The sequence below is a fragment of the Calidris pugnax genome, unplaced genomic scaffold (genome assembly GCF_001431845.1).
Source record: "Calidris pugnax isolate Ruff unplaced genomic scaffold, ASM143184v1 scaffold181, whole genome shotgun sequence".
NCBI lineage: Eukaryota > Metazoa > Chordata > Aves > Charadriiformes > Scolopacidae > Calidris > Calidris pugnax.
Window position 1 is genome coordinate 435271 of NW_015090976.1, and position 20034 is coordinate 455304.

Here is a 20034-nt window from a genome sequence, read left to right on the forward strand (position 1 = left end):
GGGGGTAACGACCGGGGCCAGGGCGGCTCCCCGTCGGCGTTGCCGCGGCTGCGGGGGCCCGGGTGAGGATGTGCGGGGAGCGGAGAGGTGCGTGATGGCGGCCGCCAGCCGGGCCGGGCAGGGCGAGCGGTTGGTTTCCCCCCCCCTTTCCCGGTTCTCCGGCCTCAATTTGAGGGGTGCCCCGGGGCTGGCGGGCGGCTCCTCGGGACAGAAAAGCAGCCGGGCTCTAGGTTATTCATCGCGACCCATCCGGAGGCGCAGTAGCAGCCCCTGAGCCTGGGTTCCCCCCCGTTGCGTGTTTCCGACGAGAAGCCCTCGGTCCTGGCTTTGTCCGCGGGCGCTGCCCTGATGGGTGTCTTCTGCCGTGGAAGTGGCTGGGGAGAAGAAGAAAACGGCGTGGGGAGGCACATCGTCTGTCTCAAACTTGGGCTTTGTTAACGCACTGTTAATGTTATGCTACAGATCTGCATCATGGAAAAGCAAGTGCTTGAATCCTCTGAGGAGCGGACGTTTCAGTACCAGGATTCTCTGCCTCCCCTGCCCGTACCTTCTCTCGAGGAATCTTTAAGTAAATACCTTGATGCAGGTAATGGGTTAATATTTTAATAGTAGCGTGGTGTCTTCTGTTATAACCAGGCTAGTCAGAAGATGTTTGTGGTGTGATTTGTAGGCAGCTTGTATCATCTGGTGTGATTGGGATGGGGGACTGAGACTAGTTCAGAGCACAAAAGGTCTTTTTCAGGTTCAAAACAGTAAATCAGGTGCCCAGAGCAACCTGAGTAAAATCTACCTTTTTACCCGGATTTACCTTTCTTCAGCATGGAAGGAAATTGGGCATGTGGGAAGGTTAACTTTTTGGCTTGAGATTTTTTCCTCCCTAAGGTTTTGGTTTTGTTTCTCAGCTATATCAGTTGGTCTAATGAAAAATAGTTCTCCATCTACAATTTTGTTTTGCCTAATGACTACTATGTTTGCCTAGGATCTTTGTAAAAAAACCCAAACGTTATTTCAGACATTTTCATACTTAAATGCTCTTCTTTCTCACCAATACTGTTAACTATATGGTGGTAAGAAGAGGCAGTACTGGGTATTTTTTGGATAATTTTTATTGTGAAATGCTTGCTCTCTAAAGATGATCACATAAAAGTTTTGAAAACAGTCAATGTGCAAGTGTCTAGCTTTGTTTATAAAGCAGAGATGACTGATTAGTTCTTTATTATCATATCAGGCTTTTTTTTTTTTTGGAACTATTGCTTACCATCTTACCTGTAATACAGGAAAGCTCCCAGAGTACAACCTGGAGTTCTGTCCTCTACAGAACCATATTACACCAAAATTTCCCTTTTCCAAAATAGAAATCCTTAAGTTCACTCTTGAGTTCCCTTTAATTCAGTGTAGTGGAAAGGGCCCAGTAGGTGGCAATAGGTTTTCTTTGTTGTTCCTTACATCATTATGTTTTGATGCAGATCGGTAAATGGTGGTTTTAGAGGAAAAATGTCATGTGTGTCAAAAAATGTTTTCTTCCTGTTGTAGTGCAGATTACCTGACGTTGTACTGCAATGGTAGTGAACCTTTAGTAACAGAATTGCCCTTTAGAACTTTGTTTTGTACACGCAGCTGGCTTTCCAAGCTAATAAATAACTCTGTCATGAAGTGATAAAATCTGACAGTGGATTTGTTTGCTCTTGTTTTCCGATTCCGATCTGTGTTTTCATAAATACCTAATCACATGTCCCTTTTTTTTTTCATGCTAAAGTTAATTCCTACTTGCTGTTCCTTGTACATAAGTCATTCTATAACTTTGATCATCATTGTTGGTCTCCTTTAGTCTCACTGGAGGTTGGAGGAAAGTTAGTCCAGTATTTTTTGTTCTGCTGCAGTCTTCCCTTGATTAAATCGCTTTAAGCCAGAACGTGCAGCGCACAATTCTAGACATTAGCCTGGTGATTCTCGTTGCTTAAGCTCTTCATTTGTTTAGTCTGTGAAGGTGAGGAAAGGAAGGGAGGTGCTTCTGAAGAATGATTCAGAAGCTCCAAATGACCCTTCATACATGCTGTGAATCATTTCTTGGAAACTCCTGTCTTTTTTTGCTTGGAGGAGGATCCCGGGCATTTAACATTAGTTAGTACACCTGTTAATGAAGCACTTGCCTGTTTAAAGCCAGTCAACTAGAAAATCTGGGGGAAGCGTGTCTCATAAGATGCCTTATTTTGGACTTTAAAGCAGCTGCCCCTGCTCTGGTTCCAGGGTAACTAACCTTGTTTTGAAGGTAGGCCTTGAGTGGAGAAGGTGGCTGTAGCCATGTTATTTATTCAGCCCTTCAGCTTGCCCCAGATGTTGAGGCTCAGAAGCTTGGAGTCATCCTGAGAGTATGAAAACCCAAAGCTCCAGTTTTCCAGAGGGTTCCTTAACTATGCAACTTAAGACTTCTTTCATGGGATAGTTCTTGTTGCTGGGTGGAGCTGATCTGTCCAGAAAGGAAGACAAAATCTGTGGGCCTGGAGAAAGTGGCAAGAGAGAAGTTTCACTGAACTCTAGTTGAGAAAGGGGATGAGTTCTGCTTCTTCCTCATAGTGCAGGTTCTACAGCTGATCAAATAGTTTTTAAATGGAAAGAGGCCCTGTCACCATGGAATCATATAGGTTGGGAAGGGTTCATCTAGACCAGATACCAGCTCAAAGCTGGTCCAACTATAGCAGGTTGCTCAGGCTTGCTTAGCTGGGTTTTGTATAACTGCAAGGATGGAGATTCCACAGCCTCTCTGGGCAACCTGTTTGAGTGTTTGATCACCCTCATGATTGCGGGAGGGGGAACAAAAAACAAACCAGCAATGATCAAAAAAACCCCCAACTCTCACATTTTCCTTGTCAGAAATTTCCTGTGTTCCAACCTGAGTCCATTTTCTCGTACTATTCTTGTGTATCTCTGAGAGGAACTGTGCTTGATGTTCGCTGTGCCTTTTCATTCAGTTATAGAGCACAGCAAGGTATTCTCTTTTGCTAAACCAACTCAATTCTCAGCCTCATCTAATCATCATGTGCTCCAGTCCCCGACCAATCCTGGTCACCCCTCGAACAGGGACCAGTAATTTTGCTTATTTTCTTTCTTGTGTGTGTGCGTATTGCTCTGTAGTGACTTTGTAACTTGAGTGACAGAGGATAATCACTTTTACAGTACTGTGTGGTAGTAAGGTCACTCTGTGAAACCCAGAGTATTGGACTACCCTCGGTCTGGGGCAGCTTTCACTCCCAGTTTCCTGGGTGAATACTGTAGACTGCTAATAGGTGGATGGCTCTATTTCTTTTTTGTCTGTTTTCACAACTGATGGTGGTGCAGTTCAAGTTGCATCTAGATATTGTTTATGTTGACTTTAACAAGGCTTTTTTTTTTTTAATAAGCTTCCTCATAGACAGACTGATGAAGGATGGACTAGGTGGTGGTAGGCAGTGGAGAGTCAGGTGGACTGAAAACTGTCTCAGCTGCTGGGCTCAAAGGTTTGTGATGAGATTCATACTCCAGGTGTAGGCCTGTGTCTGATGGTGTATCCCAGGGGTCCAGTATGGTTTAACATCTTCATTAATGACTTGGATGATGAGACAGAGCGCGCTCTGAGTTTGCAAGTGATACAAAGCTGGGAGGAGGGTTGATGTTCTGGATGGTTGTACTGTCATCAGGGGGAGCTTGACAGGTTGGAGGAACAGGCTGATGGGAGCTGAACTCATGAAGTTCAGCAAACAAAGAGAAATGCCAAGTCACGCACCCAGGGAGGAATAACTCCCCGCACCAGCGTAAGCTGTGGCTGACTGGCTGGAAAGCAGCAGCTTTGCAGAAAAGCCCATGGGGTCCTGGTGGATGTGAAGTTGAAAATGAGCCAGCAACATGCCAGCAGCCTTTGGGGCTGCATTGGAGGGAGCATTGCCTGCAGGTAGAGGTGATCCTTCCTCCGCACCAGTGTGAGCTGTGGCCAACTGGCTGGAAAGCAGCTTTGCAGACTGCACCAGCGTAAGCTGTGGCTGACTGGCTGGAAAGCAGCAGCTTTGCAGAAAAGCCCATGGGGTCCTGGTGGATGTGAAGTTGAAAATGAGCCAGCAACATGCCAGCAGCCTTTGGGGCTGCATTGGAGGGAGCATTGCCTGCAGGTAGAGGTGATCCTTCCTCTCTGTTCGGCACTGGGGAGGCCACATCTGGAGTGCTGTGTCTATTCCTGGGCTCCCCAGCACAAACAAGACATGGACATACTGGAGTGAGGCCAGCGAAGGGCCGTGAGGGTGATAAAGGGCATGGGTTGTCTGACACATGAGAAGAGACCGAGAGAGCTGGGACTGCTCAGCCTGGGGAAGAAAAGGGATCCTTGCAAGGTGTGTAACTACTTGGTGGAGAGGAGTAAAGGCAATGGACCCAGGCATCGCGGTGGTATCCAGTGGTAGAACAAGAGGTGATGAGCACAAATTGAAATACAAGAAATTCCTTTTATATGTAAGAAAACTTTTTTTTTATTGTGAGGGTGGTTAAGCACTGGAACAGATCACTACCAGGGATGTTGCTGAGTCTCTGTGCTTGGAGATATTTAAAACCCAGCACAGTCCTGAGCAGCCCGCTCTAGCTGACCCTGCTGAGATGAGGTATTGGACTAGAAGATCTCTAGATCTGTGAAGAAAAAGATAGTTGTTGCAGGCAAGCAGTCATAATTGTAGCAAGACACGGTTGTGAAGAAGTAAGATTTTAATCCTACAAGGCTAGGCAATTGTTTGAGACCTTGCCCAGCTGAAACTCTGTTGTTACTCGCAAAAGCTAGATTAGAGGTGACACAGGTAAACGATTACTAAAATTAAACAAGTATCCTTACTTGTTTGTTAAGAGCTGTAATTAGATGATGGGATTAGCACTAGCAAGGTAGACAAGACGTGTTCTGTGCAGAGTGAGTGTAAGAAGACAGCGAGATGTGCCTGTGTGGGAGCTCACAGCACTACCTGTAACTGACCATAGATTTCATAATTAAAAGGCTTACGGGGGGGTTTAGATTAAAATAATGGCTAGTTTTGCAGATGTTTACGGAGAACTTTGGCCTGCATGGCACACAATCTGAGAGAAATCCAGAAGTTTTTTAGAATATGCAAATTAGGTAGTAATAGCTGCCATCAGTTTCATTCAAAGGTAGACATAACGTGGGGACAGTGAATGAGTATTGATTAGCAAGGTGCTTGTAGGCCGTGAATGGACTTCTGGAAAGAAAGGCTGGTGCAGTAGGCTGGCAGACATTTATGACTCAGTGCATTGATTTACAAAGTTCCTGTAAAATTAATGACTCCGTGAATTGTGTGGCAGCTGATGGAGTTGCAGAACTCCATAGTATTCCAGCTACAGTTTTAAATACATTGGATTTAGTTATCTGTTTGGTATTTCAGCTTTTCAGCAATTGCTTTCATCTGCCAACATCTGTATTTATTTAAAAGTCTATCTTTATGTTTTGTTAGAACACACTGTCATTTCTTTACAGATTTTCAAAAAGGTATTTTCCTTTCAAATATTTGTTTTGGAAAAAAACCTAAATTTTCATCCACTCCCTTGTATGTAGATATCTGAATCTTGGAATAAATCTCTGTATGCAGTTGTCCTTAAAATAAAAACATTTCCTTTTTACAGTGAAGCCATTTTTGAATGAAGAAGAATATAGAAGAACTGAAGGTATAGTTAAAAAATTTGAAAATGGGATTGGGAAGGAGTTGCATCAGAAATTACTGGAAAGAGCTAAGACAAGGAGGAATTGGGTATGTATTTAGACATGTAAGAAATCATAATTCAACTTATGGAAAGTTGGTTGTTCAGAATACGATTTAAAGAATCATTTAGGTTTTTTTTGTAATCTTAGGATCATTCTTGTATCTGCCACTTGGCTTATGGCTATGAAGACATTCCCTTTATACATGTGATTTGTTTTTTTCAAAGTTCGATGGCTAGGGGAGTTCACTAACTGAAATGTTAATTTATTAGCGAGCTTTTGAATGCTTTTTCTGTCAGCCCCTTCTTCTGTCACCTCCATTCCCCCTAAAGCTATGTGGTAGTATTTTAAAGTTGCCTTTCAACAGAGAAAGGGATACAAGGGGGTTGTTACCAAGTGCAATTAATGAGAACTCCTTCTTCTGTCACCTCCATTCCCCCTCTCTCCACCCTGACAACACCCCTCTCCACTCCTACCCTTCCCAATTTGGGTTGTTACCAAGTGCAATTAATGAGAACTTTGTAAACCTTAACAGGACACAGATCCTCTCTCACACAGATTTTCTTTCCTTCCATTCTTTATGGATTAAACTGTCTGATGTTTGCAGCAGCCACAGGTGATACCTGCAACAGTTTAAGGTGATGAATATTGGGGAAGAAATCTTCATCATAGTTTACAGTTTAATAGTCTTAAGCAGTACTGAATTTTATTTCAGGCTTGAAAATGGAGGAGCTAGATGTGTTGTTAGGCTCAGCAGTTAGTTTTGACCACTGTCCTGCTTTCTGTTATATAGGAAATACTACTCCAAATATTTTTTTAAAAAAAAAAAGTAGTATAAAAAGCAGGCAGTTGAACAATCAGGTGATTAGTAAAGAATTAATGACTAAACTTAATTCTGATTCTAAACATTTTTCATTTCCAGCTGGAGGACTGGTGGCTGAACGTGGCTTATCTTGACCTTCGCATATCAACGCAGATACACAGTAATATGGGAGGCCCCGGGCCCTTTATTGAACACTGCTGGCCACCAAAAGAGGGCACTCAGATAGAAAGAGCATCTATAAATATATGGCACACCCTGAAATTCTGGGACCTATTACGAGCGTAAGACTTTGAGAAAAATTAATTGATTCTAAATATTAATTGTCTTTGTGTACTTTGGTTACAAAGATATGTTTATGTTCGTTGGCGTACATTCTTTGCAGTAGAAGATGGGTTTGTCTTACCTTGATTCACATGCGTGATTATAATTTCTCTTGTTTAATTTTGGTGTGTTGGTATACTGCAGAGAGAAGGTGGCTATAGAGAGATCTAGGGATGCTGTTCTGGACATGAACCAATTTCGAGGGCTCTTCTGCACTTGCAAAATTCCTGGAGTTACCAGAGACTCGATTGCCAGTTATTTTAAAACCGGTAAGCAAATGCAAATTTTGGTTTAACACATGGAAATGATTTTGTACTAATGGGCTAATGGAGGGTCATTTTAACTATAAATACACTTGCTCCTTCAAAAACTAAATCAGGTAGTGGTTGTTGAGTGCTTGCTCCCTCGAAAACTAAATCAGGTAGTGGTTGTTGAGTGCTTACGTAATGAGGCAAAGAAGACATCTAATTTACAAATGCTCTTTTTGGTCCAATATTTAGTCCTTTCTAAGGTTAAAAGAAGGCGCTGCTTCAAACTGTATGTTACCAGCCTGATGCCTATAAGATGCGTTAAGAATTGAAAAAAGACAAAATCCGTGTGTTACATGGACTCATCATGTTCAGCATCATTACTAATTGCTTCTTTTTCCACAGAATGCGTTTCTCGAGTGTCCTCCCATATATTCTGTTGGGACAATTCTTATTTTCTATCATTGTGCTGTTTCTTGGCTTGGTCAGCTGCTTCTGTTTTCAATCTTGAAAGTATTCCATCGTCCTTCTTGAAGCCATTCCATTTTCTTTAACTCCCAGCAGTTTTCTAGGGTGCAGGATAAAGAGCTAGGGTAAAAATGTGATGTTCTTATTCATCCTCTACTTAATAATACTGTAGCAGTAGTAATCAACGAAGTGAAATCATTAACACCCCTGCCACACACATTCTGATGTGTCCAGAGTTGTTCAGCAGTGTCACTCTACGTAGTCATGGGAGATGTGAATTGCTGTAAGACTCAGGAATTTGAGGAGGAGGTATTGCCTTGCTCCATAGAAAATATATAAGGAAATCTCCAAACCATGGGATATGACAAGAAAATGCAAAGTTGAAGGCAAGTTTCAAGGGTTTTATCTTAGCATTACAGTGGAAGAGTCAGTTTTAATAGCAAAACATAGAAGAAACATTCAAATGGTGGAAATTCAATGTTCTGTTTGATCACACAGAGTAAACAAAGCTATTACCATATGGATATGCAATTTATGTCGCTCATGTCTCTTTTCTGCCTTACAATATTTTAAGAACTTTATTAAACAATCTTGCTTATATCATTTTTCATGTCATAACAGCAGGTAATATCCATTTCCATGTAGATATTCTGCCTCCAGATGAAATATTTAGTCCAGTCAGTTGTCTTGGTTCTCTGTGATTCATGGAGCAATATGAATACCTCCAGAGAAGGATTTGGGCTGACAAAATATCCAGGTGCCTAAGATAGGCAGAAGGAATTGCCATTCGGAGAGGGATTTGTTTTTCTCCTTTGGTTATAGAGGGAGCTGACATGATTTAGACACTTGAAAGTAGTATTCAGATTGCAGACTAGGGCAGCTAAAATCTGGCAGGTAGTGTCAACTTGGAGTCAAAGACAACACTAAAAGCTAAGGAAACCTGATGAGTGGAACCTGGAGAGCTATTCATTCAGACTGCACCTTAATGAGAACAGGTGAAGAGTTCATGAGATGTCATTAAGTGTATTGGGTAGATCTCTACCAACTGTAATGAGATCTCAGACACTTAATCTTAGGTATTTTAACTTCCAAACTTAATTCTACCCCTTGCTTTAGATAGCTACGGGTTAGGAGGATGCTGCCTAAAGTAGCTGAGTTTGATGTCATCCCTTCTGTTTTCTCTTATGTTAGAAATTAAGTTTGTGATCTATGAATGTGAGGCTTACAGGAAATGACACATTCCCCACTCTAGAATGTCTTTAATCAGGTATATATTGAATTACATTACTTAATTTAGAAAGTAGGACCATAAAGATAGATGTAAAAGGCTTATAGTTAAAATTTAAGTATTCTGTGGATACCAACTCAGTTAAATACTTGCGGGCAAAGTAGCATACATTTCTTCTTTTTCTCAGGGTGGAGTACCTTGCGGACAGAGTAGCATACATTTCTTCTTTTTCTCAGGGTGGAGTACTGGACTGGAAGAGATGTAACACAGTGGCCACGTTTCTTGGGATTTCAACGTCTGATTTTTATCAGAATATTTTCCAACTTTATTTACTCTTATTTCTAGGTAGATCGATTCAGTAAGGCAATGCTATGCAAGTGTACCTGGCCTAGGGTGGGCCAGTACCATCTGTTTTTCTTTATAGTTGCCAAATTGGTATGTCACTGCGCCCTTTTTACAGATTTGCAGATGACAGATCAGGTTTGATTGACATGGTAGTTGATCTTGGATCCTGAGCTGCATAACCGAAGCTGGTTGCATAAACACTCTGACAACTGAAGGACTCAATCATCTGTCTTAGCAGCAGGTTTGCTGCATTATATTCATCCCTTTAAAAAAACAAAACCAAGCAAAACTCATTCAAGAGAGAAATGTCGCTAGATCAGTTTTCAGCAAGAAGTACTCCTTTGGGCAGAGGGTCTTCCTGCTTATAAGATAGTAGCAAATGTTATTTATCTAGGTAGTGACAATGACTTGAAGTAGTTAATAACAATGAAAGTTAATACTTCTTTGTATTTTCTCTGACAGTTGTAAAAATGTTTTCAAATTTGCAATAAGATCATGCAGTTGGATTTCAAAAGTTATTCTTTCTTTTCTAATTTCTGTATGAAGTCAGCCTCCTTTTGAACAGAAAATGGGTCTGCAGGATTTGCTGAGTGTTTTTTCTGTATCTGTCACTCACTTTATCCCTGTGGTTGGATTTTCATGTTTTGGCTTTTTGTTTTCTGTATGAAGTCAGCCTCCTTTTGAACAGAAAATGGGTCTGCAGGATTTGCTGAGTGTTTTTTCTGTATCTGTCACTCACTTTATCCCTGTGGTTGGATTTTCATGTTTTGGCTTTTTGTTTCATTTCAGAGACCGAAGGTGAATGCCCATCTCACTTAATAGTCCTGTGTCGAGGTCGAGTGTTTGCGTTTGATGCTATACATGAAGGCAACATGGTGACTCCTCCAGAGATTTTCAGGTTTTCAAACTACCTTGTTTCAAATGAGCTGTCCTATTTAAGCTAGATACCAAAGAGAGCCTGTCTTTTTCTGTCCCCTTCACCCCAAAGAATGAGGTGTTAGAGAGGCTACAGCTTATCTTCCAGTTGAGGGTTCAGGTTTGAGTGTATTCTTTTTTAGTGGATGACATCTTGCCATGAAGCGTGATGATCACGTATTGTTGGAATACACCCACAGAACATTACAGGAAAGGGTTGAATGAAGATGTTTCAGTAGGAAGTTCATTAGGCAAGACAAAGTCTAGCTAGGGAAGCTAAAAAATCACTTTTTTTGAAAATCTGGTTCTTTAATACCTATGATACTTCAACATACGTATTTCTAATTTCTGTAGTTGTGCCTGTTAGATCACACAAGTAACAAAGAAATGAATGCCTGAAATACAGGTATGGATGTCTTATACTTTTGACGACTGTGTAAAGATCAGTAGAGAAGTTTAATGTGCAAGAGTGCCAGAGCAAAGTACAAGCCAGATTAAATGCCTGTAACTTGTGGCATTTCTTTAGCAGCTAGAACAGTATGTGAAAAATTGAATTTGCAAACTAAAAATTAGTGCTCTGTTAATAGCCCTTGAAAAGGGAAATGCAAGGAAAAGGTAGGAAGAGAAGTATTCTTGTGTACTTCAGTCTCTACGTTTAGGATGTAGTGTAGCTGCTGTTCAGCTTTAAATTTCATGGTTTATCTTGAGTGGAAGTTTTATATCTGATTAGTTGCTATAAAAGCTGCAGTATTGTATATGTCTGCAGCTCGGGGAAGCTTGATCTGCACTGTCGAAGTCTTAAATGTAGTTGTAAATTAAATGCACAATAACACTTCAGGATCGTGGTTGTTTACATGTAAATTTGTACATGTAGCTGCAATCTGAATTAACCACTAGTTAAGTGAAAATAGAGCAGGTCTTCAGTTGCTCTTAGCGTCTGAGGGAGCTGATTCATGCTTCCTGAAATAGCTTGTGAATGAGGAACCAAAATTCCAGCTTGGCAAAAGAGAGAGAGATTAAAAGGCTGACTTTTATCTTCTCTCCATATGTTCTTTGTTAACTTCAGTTTTTGAAATCTTCTTAAAGGCAACTTACTTATATACAGAAAAGATGCCATAGTGAACCAGATGGACCAGGACTGGCAGCCTTAACAAGCAATGAAAGGACAAGATGGGCAGAGGTGGGGATACTTCAACAGCTGATTTCCTGAAAAAAGTGGTGTGATCACTGGAAATATGTCATTTCACTTAGTTTTGTCTTTTTATGCTTTCTAGTTACGTGAATACTTGATTGATCTTGATCCAAAGAACTTGACTCAGTGGAGTACTGGACTGGAAGAGATGTAACACAGTGGCCACGTTTCTTGGGATTTCAACGTCTGATTTTTATCAGAATATTTTCCAACTTTATTTACTCTTATTTCTAGGTAGATCGATTCAGTAAGGCAATGCTATGCAAGTGTACCTGGCCTAGGGTGGGCCAGTACCATCTGTTTTTCTTTATAGTTGCCAAATTGGTATGTCACTGCGCCCTTTTTACAGATTTGCAGATGACAGATCAGGTTTGATTGACATGGTAGTTGATCTTGGATCCTGAGCTGCATAACCGAAGCTGGTTGCATAAACACTCTGACAACTGAAGGACTCAATCATCTGTCTTAGCAGCAGGTTTGCTGCATTATATTCATCCCTTTAAAAAAACAAAACCAAGCAAAACTCATTCAAGAGAGAAATGTCGCTAGATCAGTTTTCAGCAAGAAGTACTCCTTTGGGCAGAGGGTCTTCCTGCTTATAAGATAGTAGCAAATGTTATTTATCTAGGTAGTGACAATGACTTGAAGTAGTTAATAACAATGAAAGTTAATACTTCTTTGTATTTTCTCTGACAGTTGTAAAAATGTTTTCAAATTTGCAATAAGATCATGCAGTTGGATTTCAAAAGTTATTCTTTCTTTTCTAATTTCTGTATGAAGTCAGCCTCCTTTTGAACAGAAAATGGGTCTGCAGGATTTGCTGAGTGTTTTTTTTGTCTGTCACTCACTTCATCCCTATGGTTGGATTTTCATGTTTTGGCTTTTTGTTCTGTATCTGTCACTCACTTTATCCCTGTGGTTGGATTTTCATGTTTTGGCTTTTTGTTTCATTTCAGAGACCGAAGGTGAATGCCCATCTCACTTAATAGTCCTGTGTCGAGGTCGAGTGTTTGCGTTTGATGCTATACATGAAGGCAACATGGTGACTCCTCCAGAGATTTTCAGGTTTTCAAACTACCTTGTTTCAAATGAGCTGTCCTATTTAAGCTAGATACCAAAGAGAGCCTGTCTTTTTCTGTCCCCTTCACCCCAAAGAATGAGGTGTTAGAGAGGCTACAGCTTATCTTCCAGTTGAGGGTTCAGGTTTGAGTGTATTCTTTTTTAGTGGATGACATCTTGCCATGAAGCGTGATGATCACGTATTGTTGGAATACACCCACAGAACATTACAGGAAAGGGTTGAATGAAGATGTTTCAGTAGGAAGTTCATTAGGCAAGACAAAGTCTAGCTAGGGAAGCTAAAAAATCACTTTTTTTGAAAATCTGGTTCTTTAATACCTATGATACTTCAACATACGTATCTCTAATTTCTGTAGTTGTGCCTGTTAGATCACACAAGTAACAAAGAAATGAATGCCTGAAATACAGGTATGGATGTCTTATACTTTTGACGACTGTGTAAAGATCAGTAGAGAAGTTTAATGTGCAAGAGTGCCAGAGCAAAGTACAAGCCAGATTAAATGCCTGTAACTTGTGGCATTTCTTTAGCAGCTAGAACAGTATGTGAAAAATTGAATTTGCAAACTAAAAATTAGTGCTCTGTTAATAGCCCTTGAAAAGGGAAATGCAAGGAAAAGGTAGGAAGAGAAGTATTCTTGTGTAGTTCAGTCTCTACGTTTAGGATGTAGTGTAGCTGCTGTTCAGCTTTAAATTTCATGGTTTATCTTGAGTGGAAGTTTTATATCTGATTAGTTGCTATAAAAGCTGCAGTATTGTATATGTCTGCAGCTCGGGGAAGCTTGATCTGCACTGTCGAAGTCTTAAATGTAGTTGTAAATTAAATGCACAATAACACTTCAGGATCGTGGTTGTTTACATGTAAATTTGTACATGTAGCTGCAATCTGAATTAACCACTAGTTAAGTGAAAATAGAGCAGGTCTTCAGTTGCTCTTAGCGTCTGAGGGAGCTGATTCATGCTTCCTGAAATAGCTTGTGAATGAGGAACCAAAATTCCAGCTTGGCAAAAGAGAGAGAGATTAAAAGGCTGACTTTTATCTTCTCTCCATATGTTCTTTGTTAACTTCAGTTTTTGAAATCTTCTTAAAGGCAACTTACTTATATACAGAAAAGATGCCATAGTGAACCAGATGGACCAGGACTGGCAGCCTTAACAAGCAATGAAAGGACAAGATGGGCAGAGGTGGGGATACTTCAACAGCTGATTTCCTGAAAAAAGTGGTGTGATCACTGGAAATATGTCATTTCACTTAGTTTTGTCTTTTTATGCTTTCTAGTTACGTGAATACTTGATTGATCTTGATCCAAAGAACTTGACTCATCTGGAAAAAATTCAGAGAAGTTTGTTTGTGGTCTGCCTTGATGATTCTAGTCCCCATGCAACTCCTGAGGACTACTCCGAGGTAGCTAAGCATTTTTGATAATTCATATCTGGTTTTCTTTATATAAAAATTTCTGCTGCAGGTATGCAGAAGTAGCGCTCCTTGCTGTCTCAGAGCAATGAAAATGAAGCAGATAAATACGCAGATAGTGCTTCTTGTTGATCCATAGGCATACTTAAATAGTTGGAATTGTTAGGTCATTGGAAGTCGGAATGGCTGGTATCTACTTTTGTAATCTTTTAGCCCCTCTGTCCTTCAGGGTCCTCAAAAATATAGTAATCCAATTTACCACTCTTTAAAAACTTAGGCTTATAATCATGTTTCATCTTCAGCTGTATGAAAGTGGACCTCTCGGGGAGGTCTCACTGTCTAGATGTGGCTCGCAGAGGCTGGCAGCGTACTCGGTGTTTTTTGGAACTCACATTGTGTAACTTTTGCTTTAGGTTACAAGGCTGGGGCTGATAGGTAATCCGACTGTGCGCTGGGGAGATAAATCCTACAACAGCATCTTCTTTACCAACGGAGTCTGTAGCGCGTTCTGTGACGTAAGTTGAAATTTTTTTCCCCATTATAAACGTTTCAAGAATTTATTTACTAAGTTTTTCCTTTCAGAGTATTACTTTAAATGTTTAATATGTTCCCCTTCAGTGTAGCCTTGTTTACCAGGCACCTTGTCTGGCAGGTTTCCAACAGCAGTTTGCTTTCACAGTGTTTGATATTACACCATACTTGATTTAAGAACATGAGATCTGAAATCTTAATCTTATTTCTAAAATCATTTAATGACAGAGTTCCAAAGACAAAAAATACATTGCACAAGAAGGCTTAAAATTAACTTTTTGTATTATGTAGCTATTTGATCAGCTGTGTCTTTTAAACTCGGATTTATTGAATGGCCAGAAGGGCCTATGTCTTGCCTGAAATCTGCTTTTCCACAGCAGTGGTATATTGTGCCTCCCTATCTGGCTTCAGAGCATTCAAAACAGTGGGTGGACTCTTATGTATCATGGAACTAGAAAAACAAGTCCAACACTGTGCAGTAAAGCTGTTGGTCTTCAGGAAAAAGTGTGGGGTAGGAAAGAAAGCAATTTGATTGTCTTGCAGTTATACAAATAATGTGATATCTTGTCTTATGATTCTAGCATGCTCCTTTTGATGCCATGGCTTTAATTACCATGTTGGCTTATGCTGAGAAGAAGATTATTGAAAATGAGGGAAAATGGAAGGTATCTATCCTTTAAACTTTCAAATGTATTAGTTAGTGTCTTTTCTTATGGATAACATTTTCTGTTTTCTCTCTTTCTTTCTGTCCACATCCTCCTAGGGATCGGATAAAGTGAGGGATATTCCGTGGCCAGAGGAACTTGTATTCACAGTGGATCAAAAAATTATAAGTGAAATTGGACGTGCCAAAGAATTGTATTACAAAAAGGTGGAATTTCTTTCTGTTTCTCTTTGTTGTCACTTCCCCCTCTCCCCCGCCCCCATTCTATTTGCATATTTTTAGCTGGTCTTTCTCCATGCTGGAGAACAGGGATGTGTGTTATTTTGAATTTCTGTATCAGGGGACTTAATACCATGGTTTAATTTGTTACATTGTTGGTTTATGTTGAATGTGTTTTATTTGAAATTAGCCAAGTTGTGATATTTGCAGTTTTTTGACTCTTGGTTTTTTTCCTCCTGTGGTTTGACAGGTATCTGACTTGCAGCTGGTCCATTATGCCTTCACATCCTTCGGCAAAGCATTGATTAGAAAGAAGAAACTTCATCCTGATACATTTGTGCAGCTTGCCCTTCAGCTGGCTTATTACAAATGCCACGGACGGTAAGAAAATCTCATTACCTAGATTAGGAATAACAAACGAGTTTCTTGAGTAAAGGGGTGGATCTGGAGGCACAATACCGTGGCTTTGCAATACCAGTGTGTGATTTGCCATGGTGTTAAAAAAATGAAGCAGTAAGGTGGTTTTTTTTTTTTTATATTAACAATTGCACGGGGCTTTATTTTGTGCCATTGAACTCTGTGGGGCTTGTGCTCCTGGTTTCAGGAGAATTGTGCCCACAGGGATCATGTGTGTACTGCGGAATGGAGGGCAGAAGACAAACCATGAAAATGTGAATTTGGGCTATACAAAGTAAATATTTGGGCAAACACCAAATGCATGTTTCTTTAGTGTTGAATAGTTGCTCAGAGAGAGAAGCTTTATCCATAGCAAGCAGCAGCCATCAGTAAAATAGTCTTTCAAGCCCATAAAAAGCCTCTCAAACCTCAGTGTCTCACTGTCTTTAGCAACATTAGATGTGAAGGTTTGGGCAGAATAACAGAGATATAGATAGTGACCCTCCAAATGCTTGACTCTGCATTTTTGGATGTGTCATTTTATTTTTATTATTGGTAAAAGGCAGCGTTCTTCCTGGTATTGGTGTTTCCAAATTTCTGTTTGCTAGCTACCACTGATCATGGCTTGTATAAGTCATTACTAACCTGGAGAGTATTTCTTGCTTCAGAAAAAGGAGGGTTTTGTCGTATGAGCATGATGCTTAGTCAGTGGAGATGCCTGTCTCATCATAAGAAAGGTTGTTGGATCTCAGTTTGCTGAACACTAGGAATAAATTAATTGACTAAAAGAGCCTGTTAAGTCTGTTCTAAACACACAGATATGTTTCATGTGAATTGCATATTAGATGGTAGACTGTCACAGGGCTGTGGATGCTCCAGGTACAAGCTGGATGGGTGTCAGTATGCAACAGAGAAAGATTTGAGGCTTTCCATTATAAATGCATTGGTACACAGTGCTTATTTCAAGTGTGTCTCTTAATTTTTGAGGCTTTGGATGGTGTAGATATTTTGTTGGTTTTTTTAATGGAAATATACAGTGAAACCAAAGCTTGCATATTTTCAGCTTAATTATACTGGAGATAGATCTGTAGTCTGCAGAAAATAGCCATGACAACCCGGTCTTTCCAAGGCATGATTATAGCACTGGTGCTTTTTCAGTCGAATTTTGCGGGAAGGCTTGTAGAGTTCCTTTGTGGCTCTTCTTCGGACACAAAATTTAAAGAAAATTAGTGGCTTACTAGCACTTCTGAGCTAGATGTATAAGATACTTGGCAGGACTTTTTTTTATTCCTTGGGACAGCATATAGTTTTAAGTTAATGAGATGCTCTTCCATAACTTTTCTTCTTAGCCCGGGCTGCTGTTACGAAACGGCCATGACCAGGCGTTTCTATCATGGGCGCACAGAGACCGTAAGATCCTGTACTATGGAAGCAGTGGAGTGGTGCAAGTCCATGTTGGATCCTTCTGCCAGTGTAAATAGTGAAATCTACTTTAATCATAACGTGTTTAGAAGGCCTGTCATTTGAACTGCTTAAAACTCATTTTTTCTGTTGTGTCATTAATGGGAATTGGCCTGTTTCCAGTGAGACAGATTTCAAATGTTGTGTTCCTTGAAGTCTGGCTCTGGTCATTGTGACTGAGGTGAGCTGTTGTGTGTGGGCTTGTTTGCTTTTCTATCCTATTTACCTTTTGGTATCTAGAATGTAATTGTGCTGAGTTACATTCATGCTGATTTTTTTTTTTTTCTGCACCTCAAAAAGTAACTGGGTTGAAACCAATGTATTCTGCTGTGGAGTGGTTCTGTTGTTCTAATTTTAAAGTAAAATCAGGAAACGTTAATCTAATGGCTGAATCTAAGAGCAAGATTGAAATCTGTTTGTGCCCTAGTGGCAGCAGGGATGGATTCCAGAGTTTGTCTCTGAATAGCTGAACCTGTGATCTTTTCTTTTCCCAGCAACTACCCTCTGGTGCTTGGCTGGCAGAGCATTTCATGCCTTTCTTGCCAAGTGAGAGAGTGATAGCTGTACCAAAGCTCGTTCTGTCTCCTCACTGCACATTTCTCAGAGCCTGAGAAATGAAGCAAGAAGGTTTTTGAGACAAAGGGCTACTTATCTTTAGGAAGTTCAAAGGTTCTATATTGTTAATGCATCTAAGAAACATACAAGAATATGGCTATCAGGAAGTATATGTGCTTGATAATCTTCAAGAGCATATTCTCCTGGTCTTCACTGGCTTCTTTTGGCAAGTGCTGCAGCTTTAAAACTCAGTTTTCTGGCCATTATTCAAATCTGCTTTCCTACTGCAAATATAGATTCCCGTTATTTCACTGCTTTTCAGTCATCTTCTAGCAGGCTTCTATAGGTAGTACACATAGAGGTTTGTTACTTCTAACACTAACTGTAGCCTTTTTCTTTTTGTAATTTTAAATAGCATCTCCAAATATCTTCCTGTTGATGTGTTTTTTATTATGAACTCTTGGGGCTTAAAAAAAGCATTGAATCTGTTCAATAGTATAGAAATTAAAAGTCTGCTTAAAAGTCTACTTTTAAGGTACTAGAAAATAGGTACAGTTAGATACTTAGGAAAAAATCCTTTTGTCTCAACTATTCTTTTACCCCCTGTATGCTTAGTAACTTGATTTTTATCCAAATTGAGTGGCTACTGTCCTTGTTTCACATTCTCTGCTGCAGCCTCTCGTGCAATGAATAAAAAGGATAAAAGGTGCTGCTTAAGTAGTTAAAGAACTAGTAAGATCTAAGATCTTAGAAGCAAGATCTTGCTTCTATCTAGAGATATTTCTCTAGGCTTCCTTTACCAAAACATGTGTTTCTGTTCTGGTCTCTCTGATTTTAGTATGCAAGTTTCAATATAAAATTGAAAAAACATAATGTCATAGAAGTAGTATTTCAATCAGCAGAGAAAATTTGGGAATGCAGTTGGCATCTGTGTATATTTTAATAAGGGTCTTTTTTTTGGTTTATTTTCTGGTTTTGCTTCACAGATTTAAAAAAAAAATTTTTAATGAAAAATAATAGAATAGACTATTTCAGTTGGAAGGGACCTGCAGTGATTATCTAGTCGAACTGCCTGACCAGTTCAGGGCATGGTGATGATGTAAATTCAACTGCACTGGCTAAAAGGCACTGTGTGTCTAAAGTGATACTGGGGGAAGTTTTTGGTTTTGATTACTCTGTTTCACAGTGCCTACTTTCCATTGTTACTGCTTTTTTGGGAAGGAGCATGAGGTTTAGAGTACTGTTCAGTGTAAACGTGATCCAAGTAAGAGAACAGATACAGGAAACAAAGGAGCAAGTTCTGCTGAAAAGGGACTTTGGATCTGGAAGAAAGAGTTTGAGGTTTCAGGTTCCTCCATTACTTCTATCTAACATGGCTAGAAACTGTGAAAGGGAAAAACTTGCTGATCTGTGATTTCTGATGTGGTACTCATTTGGATTGTTTAGTCTTTTTTCTTTTTTTTTTTTTTTTAATCCTGTCTCCCTTACTTCACACAGAATTACGAACGACTACAGCTGATGAATGAGGCATTTGCAAAGCATAATAAAATGAGGAAAGAATGTGAGAATGGAAGAGGTACTCTGGAATTGAAAGTTTTTTTTGTTTGTTTGTTTTATTGTGGGTAAAAAGGACATCTTGCTGTTTGCTAGTACGTTTTCTTTGTCTCCTTGTTTTCAGTTTGAGTAAAAACTACCCCTTAACATTTTATGCTTTAATTTTGGGGAGAAGAACTAAAACCTAGTTCTTGCACCCTTCCTTGTGCCCCAAAGACACCTTGAGTATTCATTCCCTTTTTCTGCTCAGCTAAACATTATTTCAGAATACATGCTTGGCTGGAAAGTGGGAAATGCAGTCTTTTAAGGCAGAGGAGAGGTTTGGGTGAAATTCTAACCCATCTGTGTTAGCATGGTAAACTAATCTGTGAGTGATAGCTGGGAAATAATCACCTGATGAACCTTCATAACTCACCAGGTAGGGTGGAGAGAGGCAGTTGTGGCTCTGAAGGCCTATTCACCTCGTTCACATAATTGTGGAACTTCTCCATGGCTGAAATTAAAGTTTTCTTGGTTTTTGTTTTCTGCAGGAGTTGTGCTGGGTTTATATTACTTAGTTCCTTTGCATTTGGACTCACTGTTGCAAGATGAAAGTGATGAAGGACTCTTAGATCAAACATTTGGGAAATGTTTTTGTATGCTACAATATGAATCTTGTTTTTTAGTAGACTGTCACTTATCTGTCCTGCTGCTGCTATTAGAGCTTCCAGCTATCCAGACCAGAAGAAGCAGAAAAACAGGAAATGCTGCTGTTGATGATGCAGTATTCGCATTTACTTGACAGGATTTGATCGTCATCTTTTGGGTCTCCTACTCATAGCCCAGGAGCAAGGACTGCCAGTGCCAGAGCTTTACATGGATAATGCCTTTACAGCCAGGTATTTTGTATTCTTGTCCTGGGGGG

The 20034-nt window shown here is 40.0% G+C and overlaps 1 protein-coding gene across 1 annotated transcript in view; it reads left to right on the forward strand.

Annotated features, from left to right (window-relative positions):
* CROT (carnitine O-octanoyltransferase) overlaps window positions 1–20034 on the forward strand; it is a 25444-nt gene that overhangs the window by 877 nt on the left and 4533 nt on the right. Inside the window, exons 2-15 of the mRNA XM_014952963.1 lie at window positions 463–586; window positions 5644–5768; window positions 6642–6823; window positions 7008–7132; window positions 9942–10050; window positions 11154–11247; window positions 13616–13741; window positions 14164–14265; window positions 14863–14946; window positions 15045–15152; window positions 15415–15545; window positions 16910–17033; window positions 19074–19152; window positions 19915–20008. Of these exons, the coding sequence (XP_014808449.1) occupies window positions 472–586; window positions 5644–5768; window positions 6642–6823; window positions 7008–7132; window positions 9942–10050; window positions 11154–11247; window positions 13616–13741; window positions 14164–14265; window positions 14863–14946; window positions 15045–15152; window positions 15415–15545; window positions 16910–17033; window positions 19074–19152; window positions 19915–20008 (1598 nt within the window). The 5' untranslated portion in view covers window positions 463–471. The remainder of the gene's footprint in view (window positions 1–462; window positions 587–5643; window positions 5769–6641; window positions 6824–7007; window positions 7133–9941; window positions 10051–11153; window positions 11248–13615; window positions 13742–14163; window positions 14266–14862; window positions 14947–15044; window positions 15153–15414; window positions 15546–16909; window positions 17034–19073; window positions 19153–19914; window positions 20009–20034) is intronic.